Genomic DNA, 27,582 nt, shown 5'->3' on the forward strand with positions numbered 1-27,582 from the left:
CAAATATTTGTATGTTAACATACCACAGGGTACTATTAGGTGAGTGAATTTAAACCATCTTATTGTTTCATTACTTTTTCTAACGTATCTTGGGTTTCATCCTCATCAGTCATACTTTCCTACCGTCCTCTGCTTCGTTCCCCTAGTCGGGAAGAAAGAAGCAAACATTCACCCCCCACACCTGTGTCGTGACTCCCGGCTCCTCCTGCCCGCCAGCCCTTTCCTAAAATACCGATGTCATATTGCTGGTGTTTGCCTTTATGTGAGCATTCCAAAAAGAAGGCCCGAGTCTCACTCTATGGCGTATCCCTCCTCACTTAATACACAGAGGTTCAGCAGTGATGTGGAATGACCACTTGAATGAAGAAGTCATAGCTGATGATCCTTCTCTTAGTAAGAATTTCATCTGGCACAGCTGAAAGAAGACGCTAAGATATGATGGACCCACAATGCTTTGCAGCAGGACTAAAGGGAGGGGGTGGGAGGGAGGAAGTTCTTCATATTAGACCAGCACCCAGGTGTAGTGAGAGAGGCCAGCCTTGGGTGTCTCCTGGTTTTGTCCAGTCTCCTCTGCCCATAGTTGGTGCTTGAGTGATCTTGAGCAAGTTAATGAATTTCTCTAGCCACAATTTATAGTATTTGTGTCATCAGGCTTGGCAGGTATTAGAGAAAACATAGTACAGTCATCAATACACAGTAGATCCACAGAAAATCTTAGCTTTATTTTCTCCTGCCTTATTCTCTTTCTTTTTCTCATTGTATCCCATCAGAGTGTTTGCTGGAAAATTCTTCTCTTCCTTGGTATTTTCTATGAACCTCTGCACTTCCTGAATGTCTGCGCTTTGACGCCCTTTTCAGTAAGGTGCTACGTGTTTGTCCTGCCTTTGGAGGGGAGAGCCCCCTTCCCTGCTGTCAAACAGTCTTTATAAGCCCTGGCCTCCTGGGAGAATGTGTGCAGCCACACAGGCGGGACAGTGACTGCCCTTTTCTTCCCAGCCAGGCCAGGGCCATTTATGATTGTATCGTTAGCATTTCGTTTTCCACCGACCCCCATCCTTCTGGAGCTCTGGAGCTCTCATTTATTTTGGTGCTTGGGACAGTCAAACAGAACTCACCTTACTTAGAAACTTTATCGAATTTACATCCCTACAGTTCATAGATGTGGCACCCGTGAAGCTTTTTGGTCACGTGCACCTAGGAGTAAAAACATTTTATGTATGTGTCCTCCAAGTATACTACCACTTATCTTTTAATTACGTGAGTATACTACAGTAATAATAGAAAGCATAAGACAAAGTGCTTGATATAGAGATCTATGCATATATATGTATGTATATACATTTATATATTACAGACACACATGCATAGACATGTCTCTGTGTGTATATATATATATACATATACACACACACACACACATAGAAATTTATGTAGTGTGTATCTTAAAAGATACAAAAATAGAAATAAAAAGAATGAATGGGGAAAAAAAAAACAAATATATGTAGGCTGATTTTGGGGCTAGCTCAGCAACTTACCCTGGGCCAACATTTTTTGGAACAGAACTTAAAACTTTTGGATCCCTCTGAGGGATCCCAACTGAGGTTTGCCAGGGAATTTGGTTTACAGGGAGCTTAATGAGCTTTGTTTTCGGAACTAGAAGAAATGCTGACCAGAGGGCTTGGGAGGCTCCGAGTGCTTCCCCTCATGGTTATTACTGAACTTGCTTCAGCTGGCACTCAGCTTCTCTGAGCCCAAATACTGCTACATCAGAAGGAACTGTAGGGGATGCTCTCATGTCTGATTAAGGGCAGTGAAGTAATAGTATTTGCAGACGGCCTTTTGCACAACGTTTCTTTGTTCTTCAGTGGTCCTCAGAATCTTCTAGCTCGAGCCCTTTGGTCCTTTACATGCTTGGTGTCTACTTGGTTGCGTTGGTCCCCATAATCAGACTCTTACTGAACCCTCCCACCTTAGCAAAACCTGAGAACTAGGTGAGCCTAACACATACCATAACCGTTAGCTGGGGTTTAGAATCCAGCATTTACCTAGTGAATTCACTAGTGCTCAGGAGGTGTCAGGTGCACAACGGTCTTGGCTTCCGAGGACTGGCAAAATTCAAAATAAGAGCTCCACATTTTCTTCCATACCCCAGTGTACCGTCCTTCCTCCTCCCGGGGCATGCTCAGTCCAACCCTGCTGAAGAACACTGAGGTGGTGTCTATGCCAGTGAGGTTCCAGCTAGCTTCCTTCAACATCAGTAAACCCTCGGTGGCTTGGGCCATTTTCTCCCCAAGCTTCCACTACTTCTGATTCTCCAACACCTTCTTCTTCTTCTTCTTCTTCTTCTTCTTTTTTTTTTTTTTGACAGCTCTTTCCCTCTTTACTTTTATATATATATATTTAAAATTGTTTTTATCAACATATAGTATATTATTTGCCCCAGGGGTACAGGTCTGTTAATCATCGGGCTTATACATTTCACAGCACTCACCATAGCCCATACCCTCCCCAATGTCCATAACCCAACCACCCTATCCCTACTCCCCACCCCCACAGCAGCCTTCAGTTTGCTAAGTGAGATTAAGAGTCTGCTATGGCTTGTCTCCCTTCCGATCCCATCTTGCTTTATTTTTTCCTTCTCTACCTCCCAGACTCCCCACCCAGCCTCTCAAATTCCTCATATCAGAGAGATAATATGATAATTGTCTTTCCCTGATTGACTTATTTCACTCAGTGTAGTACCCTCTAGTACCATCCACATGATTGCAAATGATTTTGCAAAAGATTTCATTTCTTTGTATATATATACATCATTTCATTGTATATATATACCACATCTTCTTTATCCATTCATCTGTTGATGGACATCTAGGTTTTTCCATAGTTTGGCTGTTGTGGACATTGCTGCTTGTAAACATCCAGGTGCACTGTGCCCCTTCAGATCACTACATTTGTACCTTTAGGGTAAATACCCAGTAGTGCCATTGCTGGGTCATAGGGTAGCTCTATTTTTATTTTTATTTTTTTTTGAGGAACCTCCATGCTATTTTCCAGAGTAGCTGCGCCAGCTTGCATTCCCACCAACAGCGTAGGAGGGTTCCCCATTCTCCGCATCCTCACCAACATCTGTTATTTCCTGACTTGTTAATTTTAGCCCTTCTGACTGGCGTGAGGTGGTATCTCATTGTGGTTTTGATTTGTAGTTCCCTGGTGCCCAGTGATGTTGAGCACTTTTTCATGTGTCTGTTGGCCATCTGGATGTCTTCTTTGCAGAAATGTCTGTTCATGTCCTCTGCCCATTTCTTGATTGGATTATTTGTTCTTTGGGTGTTGAGTTTGCTAAGTTCTTTCTAGATTTTGGATACTAGCCCTTTACCTGATATGTCATTTGTGAATATCTTCTCCCATTCTTTCAGTTGTCTTTTGGTTCTGTTGACTGTTTCCTTTGTGGTGAAAAAGTTTTTATCTTAATGAAGTCCCAATAGTTCATTTTTGCCCTTGTTTCCCTTGCCTTCGGTGATGTTCCTAGGAAGATGTTGCTGCGGCTGAGGTCGAAGACGTAGCTGCCTGTGTTCTCCTCAAGGATATTGATGGATTCCTTTCTCACATTGAGGTCTTTGATCCATTTTGAGTCTATTTTCCTGTGTGGTGTAAGGAAAGGCTCCAGTTTAATTTTTATGCATGTGGCTGTCCAATTTTCCCAACACCATTTGTTGAAGAGACTGTCTTTTTTCCATTGGATGTTCTTTCCTGCTTTGTCGAAGATGAGTTGATCAGAGTTGAGGGTACATTTCTGGGCTCTCTATTCTATTCCATTGATCTATGTGTCTGTTTTCATGCCAGTACCATACTGTCTTGATGATGACAGCTTTGTAATAGAGCTTGAAGCCTGGAATTGTGATGTTGCCAACTTTGGCTTTCTTTTTCAACATTCCTCTGGCTATTCAGGGTCTTTTCTGGTTCCATATAAATTTTAGGGATTATTTGTTCCATTTCTTTGAAAAAAAATTTGTGGTATTTTGATAGGTATTGTATTAAATGTGTAGATTGCTTTAGGTAGCATAGATATTTTCACAGTGTTTGTTCTTCCAATCCATGAGCACGGAACGTTTTTCCATTTCTTTGTGCCTTCCTCAATTTCTTTCATGAGTACTTCCTAGTTTTCTGAGTATAGGTTCTTTGTCTCTTTCGTTAGGTTTATTCCTAGAGTATCTTACAGTTTTGGGTGCAATTGTAAATGGGATCGACTCCTTAATTTCTCTTTCTTCTGTCTTGCTGTTGGTGTATAGAAATGCAACTGATTTCTGAGCACTGATTTTATATCTTGACACACTGAATTCCTGTATGAGTTCTAGCAGTTTTGGAGTGGAGTCTTTTGGGTTTTTCACATAAAGAATCATATCTGCAAAGAGAGAGTTTGACTTCTTTGCCAATTCAGAGGCCTTTTATTTCTTTTTGTTGTCTGATTACCAAGGCTAGGACTTCCAGTATGATGTTGAATAGCAGTGGTGATAGTGGACATCCCTGCCATGTTGCTGACCTTAGGGGAAAATTCTCATTTTTTCCCCATTGAGAATGATATTCACTCTGGGTTTTTCATAGATGGCTTTGATGGTATTGAGGTATGTACCCTCTATCCATACACTCTGAAAAGTTTTGATCAAGAAAGGATGCTGTACTTTGTCCAATGCTTGTTCAGCATCTATTGAAAGTACCATGTGGTTCTTGTTCTTTCCGTTATTAATGTGTTGTCATCACATAGATTTGTGGATGTTGAACCATCCTTGCAGCCAGGTATAAGTCCCACTTGGTCACGGTGAATAATCTTTTTGATGTACTGTTGGATCCTATTGGCTAGTATTTTGGTGAGAATTTTTCCATCCATGTTCATCAGGGATATTGGTCTGTACTTCTTTTTGATGGGGTCTTTGTTTGGTTTGGGGATCAAGGTAACGCTGGCCTCATAAAATGAGTTTGGAAGTTTTCCTTCCATTTCTTTTTTTTGGAACAGTTTCAGGAGAATAGGAATTAATTCTTCTTTAAATGTTTAGTAGAATTCCCCTGGGAAGCCATCTGGCCCTGGACTCGTGTTTATTGGGAGATTTTTGATGACTTCTTCAATCTCCTTACTGGTTATGGGTCTGTCAAATTTTCTGACGTATAGTTGCTCATAATATGCTCTTATAATTGTTTGTATTTCTTTGGTGTTGGTTGTGATCTCTCCTCTTTCATTCATGATTTTATTAATTTGGGTCCTTTCTCTTTTCTTTTTGATAAGTCTGGCCAAGAGTTTATCAATATTATTAATTCTTTCAAAGAACCAGCTCCTAGTTTCTTTGATTTGTTCTACTGTCCTTTTGGTTTCTATTTCATTGATTTCTGCTCTGATTTTTATTATTTCTCTTCTCCTGCTGGGTTTGGGCTTTCTTTGCTGTTCTTTCTCCAGCTCCTTTAGGTGTAGGGTTATATGTGTACTTGAGACCTTTCTTGTTTCTTGAGAAAGGCTTGTATCTCTATATACTTACCTCTGGGGACCGCATTTGCTGTGTCCCACAGATTTTGAACAGTTGTGTTTTCATTTTCATTTGTTTCCATGAGTTTTTAAAATTCTTCTTCAATTTCCTGGTATTTGCGTTCTTTTGAACTCAAATCAAAAGAATCATATCATCTGCAAAGAGAGAATTTGACTTCTTCTTTGCCAATTCAGATGTCTTTTATTTCTTTTTGTTGTCTGATTGCTAAGTTCTTTAATTTCCTGGTATTTTAGTTCTTTTGAGTATTTCATGTATTTGAGTTCTTCCTCTTATGATTGAGTTCTGGCTTCAGAGTATTGCAGGGAATCATCCCAATCTTTTGGTATTGGTGGAGACCTGATTTGTGACCCAGGATGTGATCTATTCTGGAGAATGTTCTATGTGCACTCAAGAAGAATGTGTATTCTGTTGCTTTGGGATGGAATGTTCCAAAAATATCTGTGAGGTCCATCTGGTTCAGTGTGTCACTTAAAACCTTTATTTCCTTGTTAATCTTTTGCTTAGATGATCTGTCCATTTTGGAGAGGGGGGTGTTAAACTCTCCTACTATTATTGTATTACTGTCTATGCATTTCTTTGATTTTGTTATTAATTGGTTTATATAATTGGCTGCTCCCATGTTAGGGGCATAGATATTTAAAATTGTTAGATCTTCTTCCTAGATCCCTCAAATATGATATAGTGTCCTTCATCATCTCTTATTATAGTCTTTGGCTTAAAATCTTATTTATCTGATATAAGGATTGCCACTGCAACTTTCTTTTGATGTCCACTAGCATGGGAAATTGTTTACCACACCCTCACTTTAAATCTGGAGGTGTCTTTGGGTCTAAAATGTGTTTCTTGTAGACAGCATATCGATGGTCTTGTTTTTTGTCCATTCTGATACCCTGTGTCTTTGATTGGGACATTTAGCCCATTTACCTTCAGGGTAACTATTGAAAGATTTGATATTAGTGCCATTCTATTGCCTGTAAGGTGACTGTTACTGTATATTGTCTCTGTTCCTTTCTGGTCTGCTTGTTTTAGGCTCTCTCTTTGCTTAGAGGTCCCCTTTCAGTATTTCCTGTAGGACTGGTTTGGTGTTTGCAAATTCTTCTAGTTTTTGTTTGTTCTGGAAGCTTTTTATCTCTCCTTCTATTTTCAGTGACAGCCTAGCTGGATATAGTATTCTTGGCTGCATATTTTTCTCGTTTAATGCTCTGAATATATCATGCCCGTTCTTTTGGGCCTGCCAGGTGTCTGTGGATAAGTCTGCTGTCACTCTAATATTACTATCATTGTATGTTGTAAACCTCTGGTCTCTGGCTGCTTTCGGTATTTTGTCTTTGTCACCAAGACTTGTAAGTTTTAGTATTAGATGACGGGGTGTGGACCTATTTTTATTGATTTTGAGGGGAATTCTCTGTGCCTCTTGGATTCTGATGATTGTTCCCTTTGCCATTTTAGGGAAAGTCTCTATTATAATTTGCTCCAATATACCTTCTGCCCCTCTCTCTCTTTCTTCTTCTTCTGGGATCTCAATTATTCTAATACTGTTTCATCTTACAGTATCACTTATCTCTCAAATTCTTCCCTCATGGTCTAGTATTTGTTTGTCTCTCTTTTGCACAGCTTCTTACTCTCTATCATTTGGTCTTCTATATCACTAATTCTCTCTTCTGCCTCATTTATCCTAGCAGTAAGAGCCTCCATTTTTTATTGCACCTCATTAATAGCTTTTTAAATTTCACTTGGTTAGATTTTAGTTCTTTTATTTCTCCAGAAAGGGATTCTCTAGTATCTTCCATGTCTTTTTTGAGTCCAACTAGCACCTTAATAATTGTCATTCTGAACTCTAGTTCTGACATAATACCAATGTCTGTATTGATTAGGTTCCTTGCCATTTGATACTGCTTCTTGTTCTTTTTTTGTGGTGAGTTTTTCCTCCTATATTTTATCCAGATAAGAATATATGAGTGAGAGAGTAAAATATTAAAAGGGTGGCAAAGACCCCAGAAAAATACATGCTAACCAATCAGAAGAGACCCAAAACCAGGGGAAGACGAGAGGGGGGTAAAACAATAAAAAATTTAAAAATATAGTTATTACACTGTGAATAGAACTGAGCCACCCACTTGATTTTGGGTGTATTCTGGTCTCTTAGAAGAAACTACCTCCCAAAATTTTAAAGAAAGAAAAACTTCTATATGTTCAAAAATAGGGGTAAACACAATGAAGAGATGGAATATGACTGTAAAGATGAAAAAGATTTAAAAAGATTTTAAAAGATTTTTTAAAAGGAATTGGTAAGATAAGTTGGTTGGAAAAAGAAAAAAAAAGAATATGATCAGACTGGAGCTAGATTTAGGGTTTATTTTGATCTATTAGAAGAAATTATATCCCAAAATTTTAAAGAAGGAAAACCTGTATGTATACAAAAAATAAGGTTAAATACAATGAAGGGATAAAATATGACTATAACCATGAAAATTTTAAAAGGTTTTTGTAAAGGTATTGATAAGATAAAATAGTTTAAAAAATGTTTAAAGAGGAAAGAAGAAAAGTTTAAAAAATAGAATAAGAAAAAAATAAAATTAAAAAAATTTTACTTTGCAATACTGAAGAATCATGGGGAAAAGGCCATGAATTCTAAGTGTTGCTTTCCCCTAGCTCTGGAGTTCCACAGTTCTCAGTGACTAGAAAACTTGGTCTTGGCAGGATGTTCTTGCTGATCTCCTGGGGGAAGGGCCTGTTCCAGTGATTATCAAATGTCTTTACCCGAGGTGGAACTGCACCACCCTTGCCAGGGGTTGCGCTAAGCAATCTGCTCAGGTTTGCTCTTGGGAGCTTTTGTTCCCTGGGCACTTTCCCTAGAGCTCTGGAGGACCGGAATGAAGATGGTGGCCTCCCAATCTCTAGTTTGGTAGGAGCTAAGAGCCAGGGCCCCACTCCTCAGTGCACCCTCAGAGAAAAGCAGTCAGTCCTTCTCATCTCCTGGGTCTCTGGCAACACTCCAAGCTCCCCCAGCCCGTGACCAAGCGTTTCTTTTTCTGGCTCATGGCCCCGTTTGGAGTCCTGAAATGCAGCAGATTCCTGCCGCGGCCTCCCACACCACTCCTCTTGAAGGAGGAAGGAGGGAGTCTCCCCAATCTACCATGGGGTCCCTCCTCAAAAAGCAGTGGCCTGACTGCCGCAGATCACAGTTTAAGGTAACTCCGATCTGAGAGCTCACTCCTCGGCTCTGTCTCTGTAGTCGGCTTCCCCGCTTTAATACCTGTGAGCTCTGCTACACTCAGACACTCCAGTCATTCTGTGACCCTGTGGGTCCTGAGACCACACTGTGCCCATGAGGGCTCTACCCCTGCTTAGCCTCTGGAGTGATGGCCCTCAGTGGAGCAGACTTCCGAAAGTTCTGATTTTGTGCTCTGCTAGTCTACCACTTGCTGGGAGCCAGCCCCTCTGCCCCTTTCCCCGCTGCGGTCTATCTTCCCGTCATGTCAGATTCGCTTCTGCACGTGTTCTACCTTCCCAAGAGGGGTCGATTTTCTGTTTCTAGAATTGCTCCTCCTCTTCTCTTCTATCTTCTGTTGAGTTTGTACATATTCAGAATGGCTATTTCAGTTTCCTAGTTTTCTGCCATCTTGCTTCCTCTCTCTATTTCCATCTTTCTCTCCACCCCCTTCTTCCTTGGCAGTCAGCACTGAGCCTCTCCCTCCCTCTACTGTACCTTTCTGTTTTCTCTAATAAAACAGAGTTACCACATTCCCTAGAAAGACATGCCCTGCATATGTTGTTCCAATATCTGCTTGAGGACAAAAGAAATGTTGGTATACAAAGCAATGATTTTGCACTTAATCCTGAACTAAAGTATGTCCCCACGTATGTCACTTGACTCCATCTCCGTAGATTTAAAATAACTAATTCTGGCAGAGAATGAGGTTTTGTTTTTGTTTTTAGAGAATACACATTGCCACATAACTGGTTCAAAAGAATCCATGGTTATTTAGGATCCTGTGTACAGTCTTAGGGAAGAGTCTCCATTATTGGTTGCTTTATGCACATTGCACATTAATTACGGAGTCTGGAGTCGGCCTCCTGGGTGTCGTGGCACCAGGATGACCTGCTCCTGGGATAGGAGAGCACATGGTTTTCATGCTGTCTTAGGAAAGGGCACATTCTCCCGTGGTTGGGTGAATCACTATCAAATTAGCATGTCCAACCATCCTCCCCACCGCCCTCTGCTCCTGCCATCACAGAAGGGCTTTGAGAACAAACCTCATCTCTCACTCATCACCCTGAGCCATGACCTAACATAACATGAAGCTCTTTTTGCCTTCTGGAAAGCCAGGACTCTGAGGTTGGGTTAGGGAGAAGAGTAGGTTGAGAAAAGTGAGTATAAAGTGACAGTGTTATCTAGCATTCTGAAGAGAGCCTTGGTGAACACCCTATGTCAAAAACATCCTGATTGTTCTTCCCGACCACACCTGGGGCCACGCAGGTCTCCCTTGTGCCTTTTATGCATCCGTGGACACACACATTTGCACAGACCTTGGCATCCCCCATTTCTGGTTGAAGTCCTATATTAATTACTTCAAATATTGTTAAGAAGGTGTCTTTCCTTTGGGAAAAATATGCATGTGTGTCACTCTCTGAATTACCTGTGAGACTTTCTCAGCCTTTCCATGACCAGGAGGGCTGCCTCCCTCCCAAGATCTTGGTGTCTCTGTGTCTTACTACCCCCACATCTACCTTTTGGTATCACAAATGCAGTGAACTACTGGATGTGGGTACCATGGAGGAAACTTACAGCACAGTAGTTTGGAGTTATTTATAGGAGTTGAAACAGAATTGAAGAGCATCTTTCTTTCTTTTCTTTTCTTTTTTTAAATGTTTATGTAGGCCTGTCTTTCCCTCTTACTTTGTCTGGTGCTGATAAAATCTAGAACTGGAGCTACAGGTTTCATAGGATCTGACATTATATGTAAGACTTTCCACTATTGATAATGACAGGGTAGGAGGCCTTTGTATCTTTTAGTAATTTCTGGAATTTGAAACGAAAGCCAAACAGTCAAGGAAATTCAAATTAAAATAATGACATGTTAACCCCAAACATTTAAAATATTAAGGATTTGAAGATGTGTAATGAAACTAGCCTTTTGTACTTTGAAAGTGAGGAAGTAATTCAGTCCACTTTCTAAAATGTCTATTTTAGCAGTAGGTATTGGGAATCTTAAGTGTCTATGTGCTATAGCCTCGTGAGTCTAACACTAAGAATTTATTCCAAGGAAATAATCACAGATAGGACATAAAGATGTATTACAAGAATGTCCTTTACAGCAGAATTTCTATCATAAAATTAGATTTTTTTAAAGGTCTTTATTTATTTATTTGACAGAGATTACATGTACGCAGAGAGGCAGGCAGAGAGAGAGGGGTGGGGAGAAGCAGGCTCCCTGCTGGGCCGACAGCCTGCTGCGGGGCTCGATTTCAGAACCCTGAGATCGTGACCTGAGCTGAAGGCAGAGGCTTTAACCCACTGAGCCACCCAGGCGCCCCATAAAATTCGAATTTTTTTTTTTACTATAAGTAGTAATATGTTATTACATGTTTATAATATATTATAAAAATATAAATATTTGAAAGTGGGGAATTATTAAACACATTATGCTATACCCATGTAATACTACTGAAAAATACATTGCCAAGAATTATAAGATAGGGGCACCTGGGTGGCTCAGTTGGTTAAGCGTCTGCCTTTGGCTCAGGTCATGACCTCCAGCTCCTGGGATCCAACCCTGTGTCAGAATCCCTGCTCAGCAGGAGTCTGCTTTTCCCTCACCCTCTGCCCCTCCCCGCTAGTCATGCTTTCTCTCTTGCTTTCTCTCTCTCCCAAATAAAATTTTTAAAAGAGGAATTACAGGCTAAGTGCTTGCTTATGTTAAATAAAATTAGGATATATGAAGGAATATTTTAGGTGATTTTATTAAAAATTTACCCATTTATAAAAAAATGATAGTAGGGAAAATAATGGTGAGATAATATAGTAGAAGAATCTTCATCCAGTGACGTTATGGATTATTTTATTTTATTTTTATTTTATTTTTAATTTCTATTTTATTTTTCAGTTCTACAAATGAATATGTAACACTTTATAATCTGAAGAAATACATATTTTTTAAAAGATTTTATTTATTTGTCAGAGAAGAGAGCTCAAGCAGGGGGAGCAGCAGGCAGAGCAGGCATACATGTGACTAATAAAAATCCCATGCACATAATTCCTCCAGATTAGTCATCAAGGATATGTGTCTTATTAGCTGATCTTATCAGCCAGTTCTCGCCAGAATTGCATGAGCCTTCATCTGGGGTCTCTTAAAATCATTCACATTTATTAACTGGCAGTCTGCAATTTTATGTCGGTATGAGATTTTTAAATTATCCAGTCTTTGCACAATTAAGATTGTTTTGGTACCTCGGTGGGTGACCCAGAAAGTACCTCTGTTAATTAAAGCCATTTCTGTCATTGCCATTGGTAAAACCAGAAGCATAATTAACTTTGTAATTTTGTAGATCACAAGACTATAACTGTCAAACTCTTCTAACAAATAAATATTAGTAGCATCCAGATAAGCTCACATGGGCCTGTACGAGATGCCACCCATGCACTCTTCAAACCCTCATGAGGTAGGTGGGTACGTGTAGGCAGCGCCCTCAGTGTATGTGAAGATATCTGGTCTTGTCAAATGATGGGTTTTTGTTTTGTTTTGTTTTCTGCCATCCAGACAGAGCTATGACATTCAGATTGTGGCACTGGTAAACCAGACAGGCTTCAGATCTGGGAACATCCTCGATTTAAAGAATCCTTTCTTTAGGTAAGAAATGCTCTCATCCATTTCACACCCACACATTACAAAATCTCAACTGACCACAGGACCTGGTAAAGATAGACTGATTCCATCTTTCCTAAGAGGAGAAAAAAAAAATCTACTCTTCCTCTTTAAGGAGACTTGGATCTTGAGATGGAGTTGAATGTTTTCTGTTGCATTAAATGGAATTCAGTCTGTACCAATCTGATCCTGAAACAGGGAGCACTGGGTAGTCCTACAAAGCGACCTCTCTCCTTCCAGCTGAGCTCTAATGAGCTGTGTGACCTCAGGCAAAGTCACTTCCTTCCGGCATTCGGGTTTTCTCTCACCTGCAAAATGTGGAGTTTAACTCTGTGCTCCTCTGACCTTACCTCACTAACAGATGGTTTTTTTTGTAGTAGGTATTCTTTTTTTTTTTTTTTTAAGATTTTATTTATTTGACAGAGATCACAAGTAGGCATAGAGGCAGGCAGAGAGGAGGGGAAGCAAGATCCCCACTGAGCAGAGAGCCCAACGTGGGGCTCGATCCCAGGACCCTGGGATCATGACCCGAACCAAAGGCAGAGGCTTTAACCCTCTGAACCACCTAGGTTCCCCTGTAGTAGGTATTCTAATTCATCTAAAACATGAAGTCCATTGAAAATATGTTTTTGAGACATTTTTTGAGAGCATGTAAGTCAGGACATACCTCTCTTTAGAAGCTGTGCAGATTGTGTGTGATACAAAGAACTTGCCACAATGAGATGGACACGACAGATATTTCTGGAGAAACTCCCCATCTTTACACCCAGTCAATAGGAGTGAAGTCGTGTTGGATTGACATGAAGTCAATCCAACAATTAAAACCACTGAACACGGTCACTCTTTACTTTCTTAAAGACTTTATCTCATGTTATAATGTCTCCCAAGGTTTTTATTCAAAGCATCATGTCTTATAGTACTTTTTGAAAAGCGTAAAGAGAGGAAGAAAGACGGGAAACCAAACCAGGAATTCTTTGGCAGAGATGGGAAAATGAAATGGTGACTTGGGACGTCATGGGAGGAAAAAAAAAAACAAGCAAGGCTGCCATTGTTTACATTGGTGCAAGTTGCCACACACAGTAGGACTCTTTAAAGCCTATTCCCGTTTCGGGATGTGGGTGCAGTCTTTCATTCTGAGGGAAAGGGGGTTTTCTCCTTCCCATCCCCTACCCAATCCTGTCCCATAAAGTCAGGGCATAGACTGTGTCCTCAGAACAGGCTGACTGTTCACCAGGACAATTTAACCTGCCGAGGCCTCAGTCTTCTCATCTGTGAAATGGGGTCCATACCATGTCCAAGTACTTAACAGTTGACATAAGTAGTTTTCAGTAATTGTTACTTTCCTGTCTTTCTCCCTTTGCTTACTGGTCTCTGCACTCCCACTCTCTCAGTAAGTAAGTTAGGTGATGATCTGTAGTTCATTCCAGACTGAATCATTTGAATTTGGGGGTAGAAAATGAATTTTCATAGGGTTTTAGAAAACCCACCTCTTGAGGGCAAGAACCACGTGAACTAGTAACTCTTGAGTCCAGCTTTCACTTTTAACCAGGAAACACGGGGACAGGGCCTGGGCCTTGGCCTTTGCCAGCCCCTGCTTTGCACAAAGGCACAAACACAGTGGTTACAAGGTCAAAGTGCAGACTGGTCTAGGTTGAGTGATACTCAAGGTGGCCACCGGACTGTCAAAACAGACAGAGAGGGGTGGGGGTGGTGGGGACAGCCTTTTCCCTTCTTCTCTCATTCAGCACCAAGTCAGACTGATGTATTTAATTAAATGATTAAGTAGATAAGGTTGCTTAAAATGTGACTCCCTTGGGAATTCCAGATCTTGATTGTATTTTTTTTCACCAACTCTTCCCTAATGTCTAGGCCTCAGTATCTTCAGTGAGGATGTGTGCTAAATGACCAAATCTTGGAGAGCACGTAGCCTGTAGTAGATGCTCGGTTAAATGTTCAGCTATAGTAATGTCCTTCTGCTCCCTGACAGTCAACTCCAATCTGCTGCTGAGGAACAGAAAAGCGGGACGTGTGTGTGTGTGTGTGTGTGTGTGTGTGTGTACGCACGCTTGTGTGTGTTAGGGAGAACTAAAATAATTGGCATTACTGAGAGGAATTATTGGTAATTTTCTATCAAAATAAGTAACTTTATCTCCAACTGATTTTTATTCTGTCCATTTTTAGGGCTTACTATAGACTTACACACAAAAATGAAAGGTTCATTTTTGTTTTTTTTTCTGATCCCTGATACCATCTAAAAACATCTAATGTGGCATGTTAAAAACATCTCAAGATCTACAAGTTAATTACTAAAAACATAAACATCCACCATTAGAGTCAACTGATATTCGACTGTTGCAAAGGCAGTTAATGGAGAGGTGATAGTCTTCCGAAAGTGGTGCTGGAATAATGGACATCAGTACGCAATAAAAACAGTGACCTCCCGTCCATATCTCAGACCGTCTATAAAAATTAGCTCAAAAGGGATCATGGATCAAAATATAAAACTTTGAGAATAAAACATAGAAGAAAATCGTTGTGATCTTTGGTTTGAACAAAAATTTCTTAGATAAGATTCCTGGAAAGAGAAAGAGAAAAAGGATAAATTGTCTTTTATGAAAATTAAAAACTTATTTTTGAAAGACACATAATATGAATGAACTATGATGAGTTACAAACTAGGTGGAAGTATTAGGAAATCACTTATCTGAAAAAAAATAAAATGGTATCCAGAATATAAAAAGAATGCATGATATAATACTTTTTAAAAAGCCCAATAATAAGAAACCATTTTGTTCAGGACAAGAGATTTGAACAGACCTTCCTTCAAGAAGATATAATAACAAATAAGCACAGGAAAAATGTTCACCCTCATTACCCCAATGGGGACATGAAAATTAAAACCATAACAACATACCACCACACGTCTATGAGAATGGCTTAAAATAAAAATTCGGATGATAGCAAGTGCTGGTGAAGACGTGGAACTACCAGAATTCTCATTCATTGTTGGTAGGAATACAAAGTGGTGCAGACTTTTGAACATAGTTCACCAGTTTCTTCTGTAGTTAAAAATGCACTTACCAAAATGACCCAGCAATCTCATTTCCAGGCATCTACACAACAGAAATGAAACTGTATTTGAATGTGTATGGCAGTTTTATTTGTAATCATCAAAACTGGAATCAACTAGAATGTCTTCTAAATGGAGAATGAACAAACTATAATCCATGCATACAATGAAACAACTTTCAGTAACAAAAAGGAAAGAAATACTGATGCATTTATAATAATACAGATGAATCTCAAATAAACTAAGCAATAGAAAGTGAAAGAAACCAGACTCAAAAGGCTACATAATATATGATACCACTCACACGACATTCTGGAAAAGGCAACACTGCAGGTACAAAGAATAGCTCGGAAGGGCTTGGGGAAGGGTTAGCTATGAAGAGATGTGGCGGCAGTTCGGGCAGTGGAACTTTCTGTATCTTGACCATCCTGGTGGCAGGATATGCCTGGATGCATTTGTCAAAACTTGCAGGACGACAGTAGAGGGGCTGGGTTTTATTGTATGTAGATTTTTCCCCAATGACATGAAAACTTACTGATCGGTGTATTTCATTAAAAAAAAAAAAAACCCAAAAATCCACAAAACACCAAAACTGTGTAAAAAGAGAGTAGAAAACAGAGTGTTAGGCCAGCCAGTGGCGAGGGATTGCATGAGGGCGTTGTTTACAGTGTGTAATCTGGGAGGCTTCTCGGAAGAGGTGGCAACTGAGTGGTGACTTAAATGTCAGGAAGCAACTGGAATGGGCAGATGTGCAAGCAGAGCCTTCTACAAAAGCACAGTGAGGGCAAAGGCCTGGGGCAAACCAAGCCTACGGAATAGCAAGAAGAGCAAGAAATAAGCTGGTGCTTCGTCTTTGCTGTAAACCTATTAAAAAAAGAAAAAAGTTCTCTCAGTGAACAAAAATCTGGATCATCATCTCAGATCTGAATTTAGGCTATGCATAATCAAACTTACTAAATATAGTGGGTAAATATAGATCTACGGCTGCCCGTAAAAACTTCAGGAAGGGCATGGGAGTGGGAAGAGGGGGGGAGGGGACCAGGAGGGAGAGAGAAGACAAGAACCCCCAACCAGCTTGCCTGCCCGGAGCTTTGGATCGAGGTGGGACTTACTTACTCAGTATCATAGAAATCGCCTTCTCTGTTTTAGGTTTGCTTAGAAGATAGCCACAAGCCAATCGATAAGTCAAATGAAGACCTGAGAAGTCCCTCAACACCGAAGTTCATATTTCGTGTTCCAAATATGCACTCTAAATTTTACAAGGATGATTAGGTTGATTTGAATTCGTATTTTTTCCCTAAATATAAAATGTGCATCCTCATTTTATTGACAAGTCTATTTCTCGGTGCTTCTTAGACTGGCTTTTTACAGCTTTCTGCATATAGCTGAAGAAGAATTTTTTCCTCAATTTGTGATTTCTCTTTATTACTGTTTCAGTAAAGCCAACAGCTCTGCTTTCATTTTTGAAGTATTTACAAAAGAAATTTAACAAAACCCTACCTCATGTTTATATGTATGCATATGTATGACATAACACAAGAGCATGTTAGGAGTGAGCTTCTATTTACAATTTTAAGCTGTTTTCCCTGATCGTCTCAGCCAATCAACAGTAGTTTCTAACTCAGCAGTGTGTTAAAGAATTTTTGCCTTATTCATGTAATGGAATAATAGGGCGTCAGGAATGTTCTTCATTGGCCATATTTGATGACTGTATGTAGCTAAGGAAATAAAGATGGACCCTTTGTCAGTTCTTTTAGGTTTACAATAAAAATGTACAGTGGGAGATACCAGTGAGGCCTCTCCTTTACTTTAAGACATTTGTTATATGTCACACGTCAAAGGGTGATGAAAGATGATCTTTGCAAAGAGCAGGTTTTCCTCTGGCCCAGACAACTCTTATAAAAATGGATGTCGCATCAGTATGACAAGCTAATGAAGCCCGCAGCAGCCCGCCTGCTCGGGGGGCGGGGGAGTGAGAGAAGCTGGAATCAAACCACAAGGACAGACCCTTACCAGCCAGTCATTCCCCAGCAGCTGGGAGCTTGCCACTCTGCTGCTTTGGCTCACTCTGGCCTCTCCATCCGACACAGTCTTGCCTTCCTGTCCAGCCCAACAGCCTTCCTTTCCGCACTGCAGGGCTTCCCGTCCAGTGGACCGTCACGGGCAGGCCTTCGGCCACCTTTCACACTCACATTGACACATGTCCTGTCCCTCCCTTCGTCTAACCCTTTCTTGCAGCTCCGTATGACCTCGTACCCTAAACACACGTGGGTACACACACACACTTTGTCTAACGTTAACCAAGTTATTTGTCGGTTGGAGTGAGTCTGATTGAGTCACTTTTTAATTTCCCACAATGCCTAAGGGTATGTCTCATGCATCAAAGGTGCTCAATAAATGCACACTGATGGAGTACATGACTTCATCCTGAAGTTAAGAGTCCTTGTAATCATGGAATCAGTTCTGACAGCGTTCCAATCGCCTTTCAAGCAGAGTAGGCAGAAACCGGGGAACCCTGCACTGCACGAACTCAGTGTTGCTGCTGCCACCGGCTCCACCCACACCCAGGGCAGACATTGCTAATCGATCGCACAACTCTTCCCCAGGCAATGTGACAGGCCCTCACCGGCCTCCTCAGCCCACGCTCTAGAAGACGTCAGCAGTCTCAGGGATGGGCATGAGAGAGAAAAATCATGACTTTTCAGGATGCCAAAAACCTGATGCTATTTCCAAATTTTTGACCAATCCCAAAGATCTGTAATGTTTATAAATTTGTAATTTGACAAAGCTCAAATTTGATACGGATATCTGTCTATATATACATATGCACATACTGTGGGTGTGGACGAATGAGTGTTTTTTTTCAGTCATTTAGAGAACTCGTCTCCATGTAACCAGTAACTCTCCTGATGTATTCCTTATAACTGGTTTTCATTGGCTTCACCTTATTTCTGGAAATGTAAGTACTTAGTGTTGCTTTTTAAGAAATGATGTAATGTAGAGTTTATTTTGCTGGAAAAATTTAGTAAGTTCACTACTTGTTCCTGTCCTTAAACCTATAGAATCATTAAGAACCAAAGGGGATTGTGTTAAGTGTTAATTTATTGTGTTTCATGGAGAAATTACATTGCCATAGCATCCTACAGATTTGAAAGTGATGTCAGGGCATGTTCATTGTGTATATCAAGAGTAGATTGTGGATTTCAGGAGATTTTGGAAATGTCGGAAAGCTCAGTCTTTCAGGAAGCCATCCCCTTGAGATTAAGTTAAGGTCAGAAGTGGGGTCCCAGCCAGTTGGCAGGAGCTGCTCAGACATAGTCCGTCGCCAGCATACCTGTGGGCCCTGGAAGGACAATAGCCACGGAGCTCCCGGACAGATACCAGGAAGCCACCCTTGACCCCAGGACCACGGCAGCCTGAGGACATCCTGAACATGAAATGTATCGCATCTCACAAGGAGGCCAGCGGTTGAATGGTCTCCAGGATGGTGACAGAGTCTCAGCGACTCATCAAGGACTGAGGCTCTTCTCCACTCTTTCTCCAACTTCTTTCCTCCAGGCCAGCCTCTCTTATGTGCACAAGGCCATGATGGACATTACTGGAATCACATCCAGGCTCGTAAAAGAGACACTCACCTCTGGCATCTCGTCTCAAAATAATGATAATGACAGTTAACAAGTGACAGTGTGCCCCAGAAACTTTCCTAAGTGCTTTGCAAATATTAACTAATCTTTATCCTCGCCACAACCCCATTAGCTATGTATTATTATTAACCCCATTTAACAGATGAAGAATGGAGGCAGAAAGGTTGCGTGACTCTCCTGATGACACAGAGCTGGTCAGCCGTGGAGCCGGGATTAGAAACCAGGCAGTCCATCTCAGAGACGGCACCCTTAGCCATAAGAGTCACCTCTACTGAGAAGGTCTTTCCAAAAGCATCCCAGAGACTTGCCTTCATGCTTGCTTGGCCACAACTGAGTCACATGGCCAGTCAGCAACAGGAGATGCTGCCACAAAGAGAGAGAATCCCATCGAGATTTATCACTGAGTGGAGACAGACTCATTTTCCCAAGGGAGAAACCCTGAAAAAAATGGAATTCTATTCCCAAAAAAGGGAGATGGACATAAAGCAAGGAACTAGCATCTCCTGCTCTGAGGTGCTGTAACAACAGTCCAGCTCGACCATAATTCCATTTCCTCTGCTTTGATAAGGAAAAGAGTATGCTACCCCATGGTTACCCAGGCATGTATTTCTACCTCCCCTCTTGCTTGTAAGCGCTCCCAAACTAGGAACAAATCTCATGCATCTGTCTATTCCCCACAAGGCCTGGCACAGGGCCTTGCACATAGAAAGTGTTCCAGAAATGTTTGCTCATTGTAATTGAATTTTCTTTCTCAAGTCTGCTTAATTGAAGAGGTCAACAGTTGGCCATGCTCAAGGCAGGCAGATAATGCATTTTCACATTGATCTAACAATCAAATGAATTCTGAGAAGCTTCCCTTGCCATGCAAAATAGCATAAAATCACACATTAACATAGGTCAATCTAAAAGCCCACATTTATTAAATTGTTAGTGTCTTGCACTCAGCACCCTTGGAGGTAACACTAATGTCATATTTTTATTATGTCTTGACATTTCCACTGTATTTGAAGAAACACATCAGAGAATCATGAGAGCAGGTTACATAATCGGCACCACCCTGTGCAGAAAGGAGATGCAGACACCGCTCTGGGTAGATCAGTGAATCTTCCCTTTCATGGGCCTCCTGCTCTAACCTTCAGGGGTTAGGTGAGCCCCCAAGACATTGCAACCTCCCAGGACTGGGCGTGAGTGAGAAGGCTGCATGGAGCAACCTGCTGAACTCGCTATGGTCGCATCTGCCCAGAGCAGGGACATGCCCTGCCTCGCCCCACCCTGAGAAGCTGCCGGATGTGTGCTTGATCTTGACCCTACCTGCTCCTCTGCCAGGTGGAGTGTAACAGTAGAACTTGGGCCACCCCGACCCAGTTGCTGCAGTCATCAGAGGTAGGAGCACGGGCTGGGAGACCAGACAGAGCGTGGAGGCCCAGAGTTTGGTGGGCGGATGAGAACTCATCTCAGAGGGGCTCTAGGGAGTGGGGACCACCTAAGAGCTAAGTCTTCAAGCCCTCGGTGCAGGCTGCCTTTAGACTTATTTCACTTACAAAACACAAATTCAAAGATAAAAGTATTATGGATTTCAAGATGATGACCACAGGGCATTAAACCCCAAACACTTCTGAACACAGGAGCCTATGAGATCGCGCTTATCACGCACCCTGGCCTTAGAGGTGTGGGGTTGTACCTTGTTTCAAGTGAATGTCTATCCATGGAGAAGATAGACACCATTTTAAGACATGCTGTTATACAGTCTTATTGAATGAATGAATTAATCTAATGGGATGGGAAAAGACACTGGGCAGCGACAAGGGTTACTGGTCCCTGTACAAGTGTTCATCCCGTGTTCCATTCAGCAGCTCCTGTCCTAAGTGTGTGCCATGGCGACTTTGGACTTCATCCTACAGACCAGCAATGAGGAGCCCCTTCTGCATGGTTTAAGGGGAGGAGTGGCAGCATGGAGGAGGAAGGAATTCAGGGAAGAAGACACTCTGGGCAGGCAAGTCAACTGAACTCTAGATTGACTTAAAGCAACTTTATAGCGCAGAGGCTAAAGGTGTGGGCTCTTCAGTCAGAGACACCTGGATTGTCACATCCTGGATCGACTTGGGCCACTCACATGCTTTCGCTAGCTTCACTTTCCTTATCTGTTGGAGCAATCGTGAGAGGGTTCTTTGTGAGGGCCGAAAGAAATGATTGCATACGATGCACATAACATAGCACCTGGGTCGTTACAGGTAGCTGGTATTATATTATCATAGGAAATGGAGTCTTAATAGTTTCTCTTAAGCCTTTACACGTTATCTACAACTGCTGTGCTTTCAGTTTCAAGAAGGAAACGCCCACATGCCTGACCACCCCCATCTGCAGGACTGTCTCCCTTCTTCAGTACATAATTGGGGGCACAAGGGGTGGCTGTTCATTCTCCCGCCCCACAATCCTATCTTCACCTTTGGGCACAGTCTCAAGATCTAGCTCTCCAGTGTTGAGCAGCATTCTCTCTCCTGTCCAGGAGGAGCTCTTGGTTGGGTCTCTCATTCATAAAAGGAATTTAGAAAAGTCCACTTTCATCCAGAGCCTCGTTTTAAACATCTTGTCTTGCTCAAGACATCACCTTATTCCTGTACGCATCCCTTCACTTATTCACCCTCTCTTGCCCCGGCGCATAAGGGGTGATCTACAGGATGATGATTCAAGGAAAAACAAAAATACATTACTTTGGCATTTCAAATAGATTGTCTCCATTAAAAGCATAATGCATCATTGTTATAATAAGTGTAATAAGTAAAATAATTTATGGAAATCCATGTATCTATAACTTACCAGGATAGGAGTTATTTGGGGGACACAAGTTATTTGGGGGACACAACAAAAGCAGTTATATCCCAGAAGCACCAGAGGTTGCTGACACCGTTTTCCAGGTATTAAGAAATACCTAGAAATCAGAGTGAAAGAATATTTTCATCAAAAAAAAAAAAAAAAAGAGAGAGACTCTAGGGCCATGTTTTGTCAAAATGGAGGCACCATGAGCTTTAGAATCAGGCATGCTCGGTTTGCTTGTGTGGGGGTCTGACTGCTGCCCACCACTATTTCCAGTTTTCTTCTGATTCCAGGCACAGGAGATGATCACATTTCCTGGGCCCCTCGAAGTTAGGCATGGCCTTGTGACTTGCTATGGCCTGTGTGAGAAGGGATGTGTGTCCTCTGCCCATGGAAGAGATGGCATGAGCCTCTCCATGCCCGCCCCTTCTCCCGCCTCAGTGGTTGTGGGATTCCTGTTAACGTGACATCACACAGTAAAGCTGCCTTCAGCCTGGGTCTCTGAACATCTCAGAACTTCCCTGTCAACCCATGTCATACATGTCGTTTGAGGAAAAACAGACCTTTGTTGTTTTCAGCCATTGTGCTTTGGGAGTATTTCTTACTGAGGGATTCTTAAGTCTCTCCTATCTAATGCAGCCTCATTTCAGGCTCTGAGGATACAGAAATAAGCAAGGTAGACAAAGTTTCCCTTTCACATGGTAGTGAGAGGGACAAATAGAGTAGACCTATAAGCAAAGAGACATAAAATTTTGGAATGTGGTGGGTGCCCTGAAGAGTATAACAGTGGTGGAGGAGGTACGGAGAGTCCTAGAGGTTGCTGCGGGGGCAGCAGTGCTCAGAAGAACCTCAACAAAGTGCTGGGCCCTGAGCTAGGGCAGAGAGAGCCACCTCGAGATTTCGAGGAAAGAACTCAGGCAGAGACTTAGCAGCAATCCGAGTCTTCACAGCTGAGGGTGGTGTGAGTAGATGTATCCCATCTCCTGGTTGCCTTCGAGAAGCTGACTGTACGTGGGCAAGAATGAAAACAGGAAAATCCTGGTGCAGTAAGGCAATGAGAGACAGGGTGTTGAGGTAGGCGGAAGGCGGACAGGGACGAGATTCAGAATCTCTTTGGGAGATGACCGTAACACAACTCACTGATCGATTGATGGGTGGTGGTTGGAGAGGAAAAGAAGAATCAAGATCAACTCCCAGGGGTTTGGTCTGAGCAGCTGGTTACTATTAACTAAGACCAAGAAGAGGCAGGGAGCAAGTCTGGGAGGGAAAATCAGAAGTTCTGTTGTGAGTTTGTGGGGTAGAGATGGCCACTTGATGTCGAAGCAGAGTGATCAGGAGGTGGCTAACTGTGCATGGACCCAGGAGGACAGAGTCTGGAGTCAGGGTTGGAGAGTCATGGAGCATACAGGTGGAAATTAAAGCCCCAACCCAGATGTGGTCCCTTGGAAGGTGGTGTGGACAGGAGAAGAAAACCAAGGACAGGGAGCTCTAATATGTAACACCTGGAGAAGAAAGGGTCATCAGGAGACACTGAGCAGTTGGCCCCATAAGGTCAGCATGGGACAAGAGAAGAATTTGCTTCAAGGAGGAGGGAGGAACAATTTGTGTCAAATGTGGCCACCAGGTCAAATAGGATGGGAGCGGAGATTTGGTCACTGGAAAGGGTAACATGGACATTGATTAAGGCCACTGCAGTCGTGAAGAGCGAAGGGAGCAGGCATGAAGTGGAGAAAGCTGGTCAAGGTGGCTCTCCCCTGGAGTTCGGGTGTGCAGAACAGCAGGACAAGGGGGTGAGAGCTGGGTCCCTGCATCCAGACCTGCCTTGACAATGTGCATGACCTCACATCCTCCCTCTCTGGGCTGGAGCCCTATCTTGCTCTTATATGGGCTGGAGTCCTCTCCTGAATCTTCGCCCCTCATCTGGGAACATACAACTGTCTGCCAGACTGGCCTGAGGACACCTTGCTGCCTACTAGAATTTTCACTTAAAGTAAGACTTAACTACATGCCCTGGAAAGACAAAGGAGGAAGAGACCAAAAGAGAAAAGAAAAACCGTTTAATCCTTTCACAAAATCAGAAAAGTCCTGTGTGCTTCATAGCGGTCAACGACAATGCTGTGATGTCTCCAAAAGGCCTGGCCTTCAAGATGAGTGGTGATGGTGAGGACATCAAACGCCTCATGTGAACCGCAATGAAAACCAAGGTCACAGATGGTCCCAATGCTGGGAATCGGTAAAATTTAATTTCTGAATTGTCAACACAGTCACATGGTTCAAAACTCAGAATGTAAAGAGGATGTACAGTGAGGTCTGCGTCCAACCCCTGTCCAGGCTTCCCATCCACGTCTCCCCCTTCCTGCACACACCCGTGCAAACACACCAGCATCCCTTCCTCTCTCCATCTTTTGGCTGAAATGCTGTTGCACCCTACGTACTCTCCTGCATCTACAAAGCCAGAAGTTGGGCAACACGGAAAGAAGTGGATTTTTGCAGCTTCACCTAACAGCTACTGAATTCATGCTAAATATTTTTAGGGAATTTTTTTATTAGGTAGTAGGCATGGTAAATGGAATCTAAATTGAGTTCTCATATGTCTGGGAGCATCTGTTGAATGGGGTGAACCTGTGAGGAGGGGGAAGGCTCCCAGGAGAACAAAAATAGGAAATGTGACATTTGTGCCTAAGCATCCTTATACAAGTTCCCAGGGACTGTCACAGAACCTAGTCATCACTGATGTGTCTGCATCTCTCCCCCTCCCTCCCAGCCCTTTTGGGAAGGCTCTGCCCTCCTCCCAGCACACCCCAGGGGTCCTTGGCTGGCTCTCTCAGAAGTCCGTCAGATGCCAAGATCACCACCTGTCCCCTGTCAGAATTGGCCTTGAATTGCCCAGGCCTCCCTCCTGGCTGACCATCCTTGCGTGGCTTCCGTCAGGATTTACCGAGGAACCAGATCCCCTGCTCCTGGTTTGATGTCCCATCGCCAGCTGCGCGTCTGAGCCCCTCTTCTACAGGGGGCATGTGCCTCTTGAATGTGAACCAATTCTAATACTTCGGGGCGGGGGGGGGGGGGAAGAGGACCCGCTTTTTAAAATTATCATCTGATATGCGAAGTGAAGTGAAGCTCATTTTCAAATGATCCCCAGCTGTCATAATAGCGTCGTGCCTGGATGGCTGTCTTCACAGAAGCAAGGAGAGCACCTCGATGTCATATCCGGCCTGATAACAGGAATTGTAGTGGGAAATCAACTTGAGATACTTAGGAAAGCTCCTTAGGATCATGTCAGTTAACATTTGTACATTGCTTTCCTGTTTATAAAGCCCTTTTTTATGGGCGCTGTCATAGGATGCTAGGAGTGATGGTAGCTTTAAGGAGGGAACAGGACCCGAACAGCTTTCTTGCCTCAGCTTGGAAACAGGAAGGAAACAGACAGGTTCTCACAAAAGGGAAGAGCAAAGGCAGACCACGATGCTAAGCATGACTGAATAAGCATTACCTGTGCCGAACCCAGGGAAGCGGCTGGAAATGTCACCTGCTCAAGAGAGACGCTCCATGGAGGATGGTCCAGCCGAACTGCAGTCCTTGAACACGTCCTTGAACATGTACCAACATGTTCAAGACTGAGGGCTGCTGAGCAGCTGTGTGGCCAGAAGAGGTTGTTCCTTCTTTCATTGGAAATCCATAGCTTTGGATCAAACTATCACGACCACAGAGAAACCAGAAGAAAAGACATAGTGGGCTGAGGTCTCCCTGCCTAGTCTCTCTTATGACCCCATTCTTGGAGACAGATGCCTGATGCCCACCACCCCCCCCCCATTTTGCTGCTTCTTCTCCCCTTTCCTGGAAAAGCACTAATCAGTTCCCTGCCCAACCTGCTCCCTCATCCAGTGGTTCGGGAATAATTATCTTCTTCCTCGCTGTTGATGACTCAGTAACGGCTTCATTGATGAGAACTGCATTTCCTGGAGAGTTGGTTACGCGTGGTTCTCTCTGTCTCCGAGGCTGAAATACACAGTGTGCCTGTGCAAACTGGGGAAGAATTCTGCTTGATTAATGTCATGGCCATGAATGCCAGGCAAAATCATGATTCAGCACATCTGGTGACTTTGATTTGCCAATTCTGAATAAATATTTTCTTGCTGAGACTTTCCACAAAGAGTCCTACGGAACTGGCTCGAAGACAGCTTTGTGTCTCTGCTCTCCAGCCACACTGCCGCTGCCTATCAGATTCACTTGCATACAGTAGGCGCTCGATAGATGTTTACTGAATGGAAGTTTTCTTAGTTGCAATGTGATGAGGCTCCACTGTTGAACGGACGCAGTAGGCTTGGCTTTCACATGAACTCCTCACGTAGGAAACCATTGTCCTGGGGAGCAGACAAGAGCGGAATTGTTGAGAGGTCTGATCTCTCCACTCCTCGGGGATAAATGTAAGGACGTGTGTGAGTGTTGATGGCATGGCTGGAATGTGACCAGCCTAGTTGTGTGCATGTGCCCACAGGCATTAGGACTTTATTCCAGGTCTCTAGGAAGTTCCCAGCACGTGACTCTTTTCACCAGAAGCTAGAACGAGGACTTCTTTCTCCCCTGACAGTTCTGTCCTCCAGGCTCCCCTTGCTCTGGTAAGTTCATCCATCTTAATACAGTCATACCCAAATGCTCCAGGTAAAAATTGACCTTAACTCTTGGAGAAAACCAGACAGGCCCTGCTGGGTAGGATGCATGGTGGAGGTTAGCTCTCCAAAATGAGGACCAGGGATGGACCAGAGAATGTAGCAAGAGCAAGACTGTCAGTGAGATCAACACTGGCCTAGCAATACTGGTACACATTTGAGGAGCCTTTTTTTTCTGGAAAGTTCTAATAGTGCGTAGTCTATAATCACCCTAACCTGGCTTAGAGATGAGGAGAGGAGCAAGGATGGGAGACAAGAGGCAGGAAAGGAGAATGAATGCAAGAAGTTAAGTTAGAGGGAGAGCAGAGAGGGGATCTAAAAATGGAATCAATCGAAATAGTCAAGATTTATCAATAGCTCTTTTCCGGTGGAAATGGATCTATTTACCTTTCTATCTCTGTCTCTCTGCCCATCCATGCATCTAGGCATCCTGCCTTTTTCCCAAAGGATTTACGTTAGTTTCCAAGGCTACATTGTAGATGATGATATAATATAAACCATGAGAGACTGTGGACTCTGAGAAACAAACTGAGGGTTTTGGAGGGGTGGGGGTGGGGATTGGGTGAGCCTGGTGGTGGGTATTGAGGAGGGCACGGACTGCATGGAGCACTGGGTGTGGTGCATAAACAATGAATTTTGGAACACTGAAAAAAAATAAATAAAATAAAAAAAAAAAAACCCTAATTGGACAGACTAACAAAGAAATACTAGGATGGGTACAAAATGGAACTAGGAGGTGCTCTGGCCACACACGCTTCTGGACTGGATCATGGCCTGTGGCAGAGGGAGACAGTGGGACCCAGAACCATAGAGAGCATCTTACTAAACACAGGGCTCTGGCCTGTGAGATAGGTCTTCCTCTTCGGACCCGCCTCTCTGGCTGTGTGGCCCAGACAAGAACACCCAGCTGGGCTCTGTGGGTGGCAGGGAGAGGGCAGAGCTAAGTATCTGGGATTCTGAGGGTTTCAGCTGTTAAGACCCAAA

General features: G+C 42.8%; 1 protein-coding gene across 3 annotated transcripts in view; it reads left to right on the plus strand.

The window, feature by feature from the left end:
* Positions 1-19,785, plus strand: part of LOC101677624 (histone-arginine methyltransferase CARM1-like) — a 255,756-nt gene extending 235,971 nt beyond the window's left edge. For 2 of the 3 annotated variants that reach the window (XM_045065032.1, XM_045065034.1), the window contains 2 exons: positions 12,296-12,385; positions 16,620-19,785. In XM_045065032.1, coding sequence (XP_044920967.1) covers positions 12,296-12,385; positions 16,620-16,629 — 100 coding nt within the window. In that variant the 3' untranslated portion in view covers positions 16,630-19,785. Of the gene's footprint in view, positions 1-12,295; positions 12,390-16,619 lie in introns of those variants that run through there. The other variant, XM_045065033.1, reaches the window with a different exon arrangement.
* The last annotated feature ends 7,797 nt before the right edge of the window (positions 19,786-27,582 follow it).

This window comes from Mustela putorius, unplaced genomic scaffold, assembly GCF_011764305.1.
Source record: "Mustela putorius furo isolate JIRA1106 unplaced genomic scaffold, ASM1176430v1.1 tig00003854_pilon_pilon_pilon, whole genome shotgun sequence".
Classification (NCBI taxonomy): Eukaryota; Metazoa; Chordata; class Mammalia; order Carnivora; family Mustelidae; genus Mustela; species Mustela putorius.